General features: G+C 34.9%; 1 protein-coding gene across 2 annotated transcripts in view; it reads right to left on the bottom strand.

Moving 5' to 3' along the window:
- The window catches only part of SACM1L (SAC1 like phosphatidylinositide phosphatase), a 148,634-nt gene that overhangs the window by 27,203 nt on the left and 108,677 nt on the right, over positions 1–12,754 (bottom strand). For both annotated transcript variants that reach the window (XM_070727045.1, XM_070727046.1), the window contains exons 14-16: positions 2,690–2,828; positions 2,394–2,463; positions 2,230–2,302 (exon numbers count right to left, since the gene is read on the bottom strand). In XM_070727045.1, coding sequence (XP_070583146.1) covers positions 2,230–2,302; positions 2,394–2,463; positions 2,690–2,828 — 282 coding nt within the window. The remainder of the gene's footprint in view (positions 1–2,229; positions 2,303–2,393; positions 2,464–2,689; positions 2,829–12,754) is intronic.

Here is a 12,754-nt window from a genome sequence, read left to right as displayed (position 1 = left end):
TCAGCAGTCAGGATTCAGGCCCAGCTACAGCATGGAAACTGCTTTGGTTGGGCTGATGGATGATCTCTGGTGGGCCCAGGATAGGGGTTTATCCTCTGTTTCTTGCCCTCTCAGTGGCTTTCGATATCATCGATCATAGTATCCTTCTGAGCCGGCTGGAGGGGTTGGGAGTGGGAGGCACTCTTCTACAGTGGTTCTTCTCCTACCTCTCCGGCTGATTGCAGTCAGTATTAGTGGGGTGCCTCAGGGGTCGATCCTTTCCCCCCTGCTATTCAATATCTACATGAAACTCCTGGGTGAAATTATCCAAGGGCATGGGGTGAGGTGTCATCAGTATGTGGATGACACACAGTTGTACATCTCCATCCCATGTCCAGTCAGCGAAGCGGTGGAAATGATGTGCTGATGCCTGGAGGCTGTTAGGGTCTGGATGGGTGTCAACAGGCTCGAACCCAACCCAGACAACAGAGAGTGGCTGTCGCTTTTGCCTCCCAAGGACAATTCCATTTGTCCGTCCATTACCCTAAGGGGAACTATTGACCCCCTCAGAGAGGGTTCGCAACTTGGGCGTCCTCCTTGATCCACAGCTTACATTAGAGAACCATCTTTCAGCTGTGGCGAGGGGGGCGTTTGCCCAGGTTCGCCTGGTGCACCAGTTGCGGCCCTATTTGGACCGGGATTCACTGCTCACAGTCACTCATGCCCTCCTCACCTCCAGGCTCGACTACTGCAATGCTCTCTACATGGGGCTACTTCTGAAGAGTGTTCAGAAACTTCAGATCGTGGAGAATGCGGCTGCATGAGCAGTCATGGACCTTCCCAGATATGCCCACATCTAGTCAACCCTCCCGGCCTGCTCTGGTTGCCGATTAGTTTCCGGACACAATTCAAAGTGTTGATAATGACCTATAAAGCCCTACATGGCATTGGACCAGAATACCTACGGGACCGCCTTCTACCACACAAATCCCAGCGGCTGATTAAGTCCTACAGAGTTGGCCTTCTCCGGGTCCCGTCAACTAAACAATGTCGTCTGGCGGGACCTAGGTGAAGAGCCTTCTCTGTGGTGGCCCCGGCCCGCTGGAATAAACTCCTCCTGGAGATTTGAACTGCCCCCACCCTCCTTGCCTTCCACAAGAACTGCCCAGCTATTCCTCCAGTTGCCCAAGGTGAGTTGTCCCAGCAGCAATTGGACATTGTTGTGCAAGGACAGGCAGGACAGAGGTGAGTTAGCAGAAGCTTGGTGGTGTTGACTTAGTCGCACCAAGGTGACATGGTCAAGTTCTCCTAGACTAGGGGTAGGCAAAGTTGGTTCTTCTATGACATGTGGACTTCAACTCCCAGAATTCCTGAGCTAGTATGATTGATTCAAGAATTCTGGGAGTTGAAGTCTACGAGTTATAGAAGAGCCAACTTTGCCTACCCCTGTCCTAAACCAATTCTTCTCAACCTATTTTGGCAATGTCTCACCTAAATCTCTCTAAAATCCTGATGTCCCCCCCTGTAATATATAATTCTTAGTTTATTCAAAAAGTGAACTTTACTCATTCAGAGGAAGCCATTTACTTGATTTAAAGTTCAAATTGCCCCCATTAAAATCAAATTGTGCAGGCTTCACATTGGGAGCCACTGTCCTAGACTCTTTTGAGAAAAGTTGTCTTCCTGCAAATTTATATTGAAGCTTAGACTGAAGGTGCTCATTTTACAATAGTTCACCCTTGTTTATGTAAAATGTATCATAAAATGTTTATTATGTTGTTATTCCTACAGTGATTTAGTGATTTAGTTTAATTATGAATTTAATTATTTAGCAGCTGCTATATAAAGAATTATCTTCTTGAGGTGATAAACATTACATTTCCATTGATGGTTTAAACAAGAATAACTAAGAATAGAAGTTTTCAGCTATTCAAATGTCAACCCAATGTAAAATGTATCTTTAGATTGACTGGCAATAAGACCAATTTTACTAAGATTCTTTTTTCTGGATCTTTTGTATGTTTTTATTAGTAATAATTAATTGCCATAAGCTGCTTTAAGAAACCTATTAGGCTGGTTAGACAAAGTATGCCCATTCTAATTCATTTTTTTCATTGATGTAGCTACTAACTATTACACTATTATACTATGATAACTGAGTTTAATAAATCAGTCAATGAATAATCTCTAAATATTCTTTCTGAAATGTATCAATATATTTGTGATAAAGAAAGGCTGGCTCAAACTTGCCTGGTATAGTCTGTCTTTAAGGCACCCGTTCCAGCATATTGTTTGGCACAAGCATTTGCATTATCAGCCCATGCTAGGAACAGAGAATAGTGTTTTATTAAAAAAAAAGATGGCAAGTAAGTAGAATACAAGATTAGGTTTTACTTATCAAAATAGAAACCCACCATTTTTATAAATTTTCTCAAATTCTGCTTGTTCTTCAAGTCTCTGGGTAGCATCCAAAACACTTAATTTCTACAAGTATAAAAGAAACCATTATTAAGTAAAATTCTGCTAAGAGTTTAAAAGCATGGAAATTAGAAATAATTAATGTTCCAAAAAACAGCCATACACAGAGGCATATTTTCATAATCTAATATATCACTTTCAGGAAAATACATCTTATATATCGAATGGCTATTAAGAGTTATTAAGCTCTTCAATTCTTAAAAAAAGTCCTTATACAGAAAGCAATCTTAACCTGTAGCTGTGATTGTAGAGAACGGCGGGCTAAAAGGCTCTGAACCACATTTGTCCTGTCCAGGCAATCCATACAGTTGCTGCGGAATATTCCTTCCTGTTGCATATCTACCCTCCCTTCTGCATCAACTAGAAAATAACTAAATTAAAAAAAAAGTGTATATTATTTTGCAAAAACTCCCAAAATAATTACGATATATATATTTTGGCTAATGTATCCACAGAACAAAAATAATGGAACAGCGATTGTCACTATCTTAATAAAAATATCAGTTGATTTCAATTAGTCTTCATCTTTTGTCTGCCAAAGAAAATTTCAAAGTTTCTTACTAACAAGAATAGAGACTACAAACAACTCACAGAATAAAATTTAAATATACAGCTGTTTTTATTAAGAGCTTCCTTGGTTAATGATATATCAGATTGGAAAAATTATTATTATAATTATTATAATAATTATAAATTATAATTATTATTTCCAATTGCTTATAGGTTTGCAAGTAGGTAATCCTTGTCTTACAGCAGTTTATTTAATGACTTATAACAGTTTTCCACAAAATCATTGCTGTACAGTGTTCCCTCGATTTTCGCGGGTTCGAACTTCGCGAATAGCCTATACCACGGTTTTTCAAAAAATATTAATTAAAAAATACTTTGCGTTTTTTTTTCCTATACCACGGTTTTTCCCACCCAATGACGTCATATGTCATCACTAAACTAATAATTTTTGCAAATAAATAACAAAAAAAAATAATTATTGTTAATAAATAATTATGTTTATAAATATCAGGATCACTAAGTATCTTGTTCAATGGTGAGTACCAGTAATAATGGTGAGTAAATGGTTGTTAAGGGAATGGGAAATGGTAATTAGGGGTTTAAGGTGTTAAGGGATGGCTTGTGATACTGTCCATAGCTAAAAATGGTGTATTTACTTCCGCATCTCTACTTCGTGGAAATTCGACTTTCGCGGGCGGTCTCGGAACGCATCCCCCGCGGAAATTGAGGGAACACTGTATTCCCATGATCATGTGATCAAAATTAAGATGCTTGGCAACTGACTCATATTTATGACTGTTGCAATGTTTCAAAGTTTTGTGATCATCTTCTAACAAGTAAAGTCAATGAAGACATAAGATTCACTTAACAATTGTGCTACTAATTTAACAACTGCAATGATTCACTTATTAACTGTTTGAATCCTGTCTTAACTGTCTGATTGGTTGAACTTAATCAGCCAGCATGTGGGAGACTTGGATAGTTTATTGGTCCTCCCCCCCCCTCAGCTTTTCCCATAAATAAGAAAGTTGTCAGACTAAGTTCCGTTCTTACTATTTTAACCATAGTCCTAAATAAACAGCTATATTTTATGCAAGCTGCCTCCTGCCTTCTTCCTAGTTATCTGTCATTCACCTTTAACATTTGGTGTCTGAGGAGGAGAAACAAGTGTTCGCTGACCATTCCTGCTACATGGTTTCTATGTATTTTTTTCTCTCTTTTCTCTCTGATAGACTGCTCTTTGTTCTGAGCTACTTACACCAAGCTTTTCAGATTGATGAGATGTTGCTATCATATTTGCTGCTATTTTCCTGGATTTTTAGAATGACTGCCTTGCCTTTGTTTTCTTTTTTTGAACAGACCACTGAGACTTGGTATGATTACCTTATCCGTTTTGAATGTGTACTTAGGGCTGCTAACTTGACTGAATTATCCAATTCTCACAAAGTGGACTATTTTTTAAGCTCCTGTGGGGCGAACATTTTTGCTACTGCCAGAGCCCTTACTGCTCCTCAAAAGGTGCACAGTGGTATTTTTACTTAAGAATGCCTCTACTTAAGAACGTTTCTAGATAATAACCAGGTGTTAAAGATATTTTTGCCTCTACTTAAGAACCATTTTCTACTTAAGAACTGGAGTCCAGAAAAATTTCTCAGGAAATTTGAGAGTGGCACGAAGGCCTGGCCACTTTCCTGCCATTCCCCCTTTAATCCCGGCCATCTGGGCTGCCAGAGGAGCCTTTTGGTGGTGCTTAACGAGGCTTTGGCAGTCCAGAGTGAACGAAGCATTTTCCTTTCTCTGGGCGCTTGGACAGGGAATAAACTTCTGCCAGCGCCCAGAGAAAAGAAACACTCCCTTCACTCTGGGCACCGAGGAGTCACTACAGCGAAGGAAAAGCGCCGGTTACAAAGTGAGTGAGTGAGTGAGAGGAGAGGGGAGCCCTTCAGCATGGGAAGGAAGAGGCAGCAGCAGCCAGTGTATGGGAGGCAGCCTCGTGCCGGGTGTAATTGGAGGCACGTGCTCCTCCTCGCCGCCTCAGACTTCCTCTTTTTTTTTTTAAAGTCTTAAAGTTTTAGATTTTTAAAAATTCCCCTTACCTCACCTTCTTTCTTCGGCAGCAACTGTCTTCCTCCTCCTCCTCCCACCCAAATGCCGAGCTTTTATTTCTTTCCTAATTCCTACAGGAAAAATTGCTTCTACTTAAGAACCTGGTCACGGAACGAATTGAGTTCTTAAGTAGAGGTACCACTGTATCCTATCTCCTAGGATACACTCATAGATAAACTTTGAAACCACTAATCTCTTGCCCCCTCTAAGGTGGCAAGAAGACATGTTTTTAAGATTTTATTTTTTATTTTTCTCCACCATGAAATAAAACAATATTTAGTGATAAACACAATAACAATGCTTAAAATCAATCATATACAAACTTTTCTTTTCTTATTGCTCGCTCAATGGAGGGTCTTATATCTCCCCGTGTAAAATTTTCTGTTAATTTTATACATTATTAGCAATTCTTAAAATTCTAAATTAAAATTTTTCCCTCACCGTCTTACTACAAAAGATTACAACAATGTAAAAAATACTAAAATTTATTTTATCTAAATTTAATCTTATATCATATAGCTAATTAAATTTTATATATATATATATATATATATATATATATAAAACTATTCATAATATATCACTTACATCGTAAAATAAAGTTCTATATGTTTAAGTCTAAACAATAAGTATGTTTTGTGTTGTATCATTATATAGTGCTACCACCATTTCTCATCTTTGCCATGTGGTTTGCAAAGCTTAAATCAAATTCTCTTGTTTCAATTTTTCCAAAATTAATCAATTACTAATACATACATAATGTATCTCTTAATTTTCTATCAAATCATAAAACTTCCCCCAAATTTTATAATAATCCGAGTCTTGTTTATCTTTAAGTTTCAAAGTCAATTTACTCATCTCTGCACAATCCATAATTTTTCTCAAGACTTCCCTTTCCATTGATATCATATTCAATTTCCAACATTGTGCATATACAATTCTAGCTGCTGTAATTATATGTATAATTAAATAAGTTTCTACTTTATCAAAATTATCTGGCAAAATACTCAGAAGGTATATCTCGGGTGTAAGATCAATAGTCTTTCTTAAAATCTTCTGAATGCAATGTTGAATTCGTGTACAAAATTTACATGCTTCCGGACAAGTCCACCACATGTGATAGAATGAGTCAGGTAACTCGCTGCATTTCCAACAATTCATCAACAGATTCTGAAACATTTTCGCTAGCTTTTTTGGTGATATATGCCATCTATAAAACATCTTATACATATTTTCCTTAAATGCAGTTGACATTGTCATTTTATAATTTCTCTCCCATCATTGCTGCCAAGAATCTCTGTCTATTGTATATCCTATATTTCTCATCCATTTTATCATTGTATCCTTAACCTGCTCAAATTCTAATTCAATCGTTAAGAAGTATTTGTAAAATTTTTTGATCAAGTTAACATCCTGACCCAGTAAGATTTGATCTCATTCTGTTTTTTGTAAGTTAATACCTTCTGTTTTAATGTCTTTCTCAAATCTTGATTGTAACTGTAAATACATAAACCAATCCAGATTTATGCCTTGTTTTTCTAATTCTTGAAGTGATTTTAACTACAATGATTGTGTCAGTATATCCTTATATCTTAAAATATTAGACTAGTTTAGTCTATTGGGGAGCATAAATACATCTATTATCAATATCCAAAATGGTACTTTTGAATAGTGTTTCACTTTCATCTTTTCCCAAATTGCCATCAATGAACTTCTTATAATATGTCTCTGAAAGTAACTATGTTTGTTCTTCTTCTCATACCACATAAATGTGTGCCAACCTATTTGCAAGTCATGTCCTTCTAACACCAATAGTCTTTTATTGCTAAGTAAAATCCAGTCCTTTACCCATGTCATTGCCGCTGCTTGGTAATAGAGCTCCCAATGTGGTAGCCCAAATCCTCCTCTTTCTCTCATATCTTGTAAATTTTTTAAACTGATTCTTGGTCTTTTCCCTTGCCATACAAATTTTGTTGTCATTTTTTTTAGCTCATTAAAAAAAGTCTTTTCAAGTTTAATTGAAATAGTGGAAAATAGGAACAATAATAACAATAAACATTAATCATCTTAATTAGAGCAATTCTGCCCAATAGTGATGTCTGAAGATTCTTCCATTTTTGAAGGTCTTTCTCTATCTGCTTTTTAAGATTTACATAATTAACTTCTTTGAGTGATGAACATCTAGCTGTTAAATATATTCGCAAATACTTTATTTATTTCACCATTTGACCATCCATACATCTTTTAAGCTGTAATTTATGCTTTTCGGTCATGTTCTTTGTGATTAGTTTTGTTTTGTCTTTATTGATCTTTAGTCCTGCTACCTCTCCATATCTTTCAATTTGTGATGAGAGTTTCGGGCCTGAAGTTATTGGATTTTCAAGTACAAAAACTAAATCATCAGCAAAGGCCTGTAACTTATATTCTTGGTCTCTAATCTTTAGTCCTGAGATCTGAGAGTCAGATCTAATATTTCTGTTTAAAACTTCCAGTGACAAAATAAATAACAACGGAGACAAGGGACATCCTTGCCTTGTACCTTTAAAAATTTCAATCTTTTGTGTCATTTCACCATTAATCAGTATCTTAGCAGATTGTTTTTTATATATTACCTCAATGACATGAAGGAATCTTGCACCAAAGTTCATATATTATAGTTGTCTGTTCATGAATTGCTAATTTACATTATCAAATGCTTTTTGTGCATCTAAAAACATCAGCACCATTTGTTTTTCAGGATGTTGTTCATAATATTCAATAGTATTTAAAATTATGCGCAAGTTGTCTTTTATTTGTCTTTTAGGAAGGAATCAATTATGATCAGTATGAACAAATTCATTTAAGAATCTTTTGAGCCTGTTTGCTATTATAGATGCAAATATTTTGTAATCCATATTTAAAAGTGATATGGGTCTGTAGTTTTTCGCATTCAAAATATCAGCTCCCTCTTTTGGTATCAGTGAAATAAAAGCTTCTGTCCAAGAGTCTGGTATTTTAGCATCTCACATAACTTCATTAAATATGTCCATCATTAGAAGCCCGAAGACTTACTCAAAAGTTTTATAGACTTCTGCTGGTAGCCCATCTGGACCCGGGGCTTTTTCGTTCTTTTATTTCTTTATGGCTTCCGATAATTCCATCATAGTTATTCTAGCGTCAACATTTTCCATTAATGTTTCTGGTATTTTAGGTAGATTTGCTTCTTCCAGATATTGACAAAAAATTTTGTCATCTATAAATTCTTGTTTATATAAGTCTCTATAATAGCTCCAGACAATTTGTTTTTTCTCCTCTTCTCTATAGTGCAGTTCACCTTTCTCGTCTTGCAATTGTTTTATCCATCTTTGTTCTTTATCTTTCTTTATTTTGTAAGCCAACCATCTTCCAGGTTTATTTGCTTGTTCAAAAAAAAATGTTTTCCCAATTTCATCTTCCTGGCTACTTCTTCATCCTCTATTAAATTTAATTTGTGTTTAGTTAAGTCCAACATCCCTTGAATTTTTAAATCCTGAGGGTTTATCTGTAATGTTCCAATTTTCTATGTTTTACTTCAAATTCTTTCTTATATAGAAATTTTGTTCTGTTCCTCTTTTTCATATACATAGTAACAAGACCTCTAAAATAAGATTTGGATGTATCCCAAAGTATTTGCAAGGAAGTATGTTCTCTTTGTTTTCTTGGAAGAAGAAGGCCATTTGTCTTTTAATAAATAGTTCAAACTCTTTATCTTGTAATATTTCTCGCTTTATTGCCCACCTAAGTTTTTTACTTTTGCCCTTCCATTTCATCACAATAGGATTATGATCTGCCCAAACATTAGGTTCAATATCAACTTTTTGCACAGAATTAAGCAGATCAAATGTAGTCCATACCATATCAATTCTTGTCCATGAAACATGTCTTGTAGAGTTAAAATTGTATTGTTTTTCTTTCAGGTGTCTATTTCTCCAGACATCCACCATATTCCATTCATCTACCATCTCAAAAAAAGATTTAGGCAAAGTCCTCTTTTTAAGTCTGTTACTCTTATTTGTTTTGTGGTCCAGATCTGGTTGTACTATCGCATGGAAGTCACCCAATACACAGATATTCTCATAGTTTAATTCATTAACTTTTTTGGTTAACTTTAAGTAAAAGGCTTCTTGATTATCATTTGAGGCATATATTGCTACCAGCAGTATTTTTTTATTATTAAGTTTTAAATCAACCATCAGTATTCTGCCTTCTTCATCTGAATAAATATGATTGGAGTCAATTTTCTTCTGTATATACAAAGCAACTCCTCTTTTAGCCTGATTTATTAATTAAGTATAAAGTTCTCCAAATGACTTATTTTCTAAAAATTTCTTATGTTGATTTTTAATATGAACTTCCTGAAGACTAATTATATCCAAATTTAATTTTTTAATTTTATTAAAAATTCTAATTCTCTTATTTGATGAATTAAGTCCATTAACATTTATTGCAATCCATTTAAACTCTTAATCCATTTTAAATTTGTATTTGTTTTCCTATATTAAGGCTTTTGCCTCTCCTTTGCTGCTCTCGTCATCACCCTTTCTCTTTGTTCCTTACTATCAATCAGAGAAAGTTGTTCTATACTTATTATCGCTTCTTGGTCTTTAGATGAGATATCTGTTCCTCCCGCTGTCACATCTAGTAGGTATTCTTCACTCAAAACTTTTAGTCCCTCTTCTATGGAAGCTGGTTCTTTTGCCCTCGCAACTACTTGCATCTCCTTCGCTCCTTCCTCGGTCTGTTCAAACCTCTGATGAAAAATCAGTTCAGCTTTATTAACTGAATCCAGTCTATATCTTTTGACCGTGCCATACCAGAAATATGCCCTCTGGGATCAGCCATCTAAAATTGATTCCTCTTTGGTGAAGTTTTCTTGTTAAAAATTGATATTCTCTTTGTAGATCTCTTATCTTCCTTGGGATTTGCTTTAAGACTATAATTTTCTTCTCTACATACTTGATAGTTGCAGTTCTCAGCTTTTGAAGTATTTGTGTTCTATGCCACTTTTTAGTAAATCTAGCATGAAATTCTCTTGGTAAATTGTGTCTGGCCACATATCTAGTGCTCACTCTGAAAGCTTCATCAATATCCATCATTATTTTTTCTTTGTCTTCTTCCATTGTTTCTGCCAAAATATCACCTAAAATCTCTTGAAAATTCTCACCTTTATCTTCTGGAATGTTCTGAAAACGCATATAAAATTCTGTGCAGTCTGCCTCAAGAATGTGAAATTCTTTCATGTTTTTTCTCTTCTGTCATCAATTCCTCTATCTTTGTGTAATGGGTCTGCACCTTTTCTTCAACCTTTTGTATTCGTTGCTCATTTTTAGCAATAATTTCCTTCATTCCTTTCATTTCAACGTTAACAGAATTTAAATTTTTAATCACTTGGTTCAGATTTTCTTTAACTAAATTGAATTCTTGGTTAGCACTTTCTCTACTCAATTTTACTTCTTCTCTTAAAGCTTGAATTGCACTCTTAATTTCAACAAATTCCAATTTCTCTGTGATGCTTGATGTCTGTGGAGGAGTGCTTGTAGAGTGGGATGGTTTCTTTGCTACCATTTTATAATTCAATTAGGCTGGAGTATTCCATTCAGGTAATAATCCAAAAGGTGGGTATACAAACCCGGTGTTAAAAACACCCGATAAAATCAAAAAGTAGTTTTAAAAAAAATCAAAAATAATCCAAAAAATCAAATATAAACCAATGAATAGATAGAAATATCCATTAATCAAAAAAACACAAGGTAAGAATCCAAAGTGTGGGTATACAAACCCGGTCTTAAAAACACCCAATAAAATAAAAGAATCATTTAAAAAAATTTAAAAATAATCCAAAAAAATCAAATATAATCCAATGAATAGATAGACAGATACATTAATCAAAAAACACAAGGTAATAATCCAAAGGGTTGGTATACAAACCCAGTGTTAAAAACACCCAATAAAATCAAAAAGTAGTTTTTAAAAAAATCAAATAAAAAAAATGGAAATAGGTCAGGAACGAAATCAAAGAATTTGGAGATATAATGCAGTTGTAACTGCTAGGGAACAAGATAAAGAGAAATTGCAAACAGAGTTATCAGAATATTTTAGAATTAATGATGTGTGTGGTATTAAACAATCAATTGTATGGGATGCATGTAAGGCCTTCATGAGGGGACAATGTATATGTATGGAAGCAGATATTAGGAAGAGGTGGGGTAGAGAGAGGGAAAGGAAGATAAGGGAAATAGATTTGATACAAGAGCAGTTAAGATTAACGAAATGTAGAGATTGGAATAGTTTATTGAAATTGAAAAAGAAACAGTTGATGGTGTATGATGAGATTAAATGGAATAAGATGAGAATGGCGATGCGACAAAAAATACAGAGCTGGGGGACAAGATCAATGCAGCAAATGGCGAGATATCTGAAGAAGAGGGGGGGAAATCATGTATTTTAGCATTGAGGGACACTAGTGGAGTGGTTAGATATGGTAATGACCAGTTAGAGGAGATAATGAGGAAATATTATGAAGATTTGTATAAAGAGGAGCAAGTGAAGATAGGAGTCCTCAAGGTTGGGAAAATAGTAAGTGAAGAAGATAAACAAATTTTGAATGCAGAAATTACACAAGATGAAATTGCTAGAGTAATTAAAGGGTTAAAACAAGCCAAAGCACCGGGCCCAGATGGGTTTACAGGGGAATTCTATAAAACTTATGTGAATGTGTTGTTGCCGCATTTGGGGAAATTGTTTAATAATATATTGTTAAATCGTGATATCCCGCAGACATGGAAGCTTTCAGAAATTGTTACCATTCCGAAGATGGGTCGAGATTTAAGAGAGCCTGGGTCTTACCGTCCGATCAGTTTGGCAAATCAGGATTATAAAATATTTATGAAAATACTGGTAAATAGATTAGAAAATATTTTACCAAAAATAATTGAAGAGGATCAATATGGATTCGTGAAGGGAAGGAAAATAAGTGAACCAATTAGAAATGTAATGAATGTGATGCACCATGCTACCGCTACTAAAAGGAAATTGGGAATTTTGAAATTAGATGTTTATAAAGCGTTCGATAAAGTTAACCATAGTTATTTATATAAATTATGTAATGAATTAAATATGGGGGGGAAATTTTGTGAAACTATAAAAGAGATTTATAAAGGAAATGAAGCATATATAAGAGTGAATGGACAAAGAACGCAGAGTATTAAAATATTAAACGGCACCAAGCAGGGGTGCCCTTTGTCTCCAAAATTATTCGTAATAGCAATAGAGATCTTAGCTAATAAGATAAGACAGGATATAGAATAGGGGAATTAGAAATGAAAATAAATTTATTTGCAGATGACGCAATTATATTGACCCAGACCCCGATGGAGATGATTAAAGGTATAATAAATATTTTACAAGAGTTTAAGCAGGAATCGGGACTGTCGGTTAATATGGAAAAATCAGAGATTATGTGTTTAAATATAGATCCGAGAGAACAGATAGAAATTAGGAAAGAATCAGGGTTAAAATTAGGACTTTAAAAAAATAAAATATTTGGGAATTTGGTTATTGAAAAACCCAGTGAAAATTGAAGAGATTAATTATAGATTAATATGGAGGAAAATGTTGAAACAGATGAGGAGCTGGAAAGATAAAAAGCTAAGGAGACTCTCTA

Source organism: Erythrolamprus reginae, chromosome Z (genome assembly GCF_031021105.1).
Source record: "Erythrolamprus reginae isolate rEryReg1 chromosome Z, rEryReg1.hap1, whole genome shotgun sequence".
Taxonomy (NCBI): domain Eukaryota; kingdom Metazoa; phylum Chordata; class Lepidosauria; order Squamata; family Dipsadidae; genus Erythrolamprus; species Erythrolamprus reginae.
This window is presented reverse-complemented; position numbering and strand designations above follow the sequence as displayed.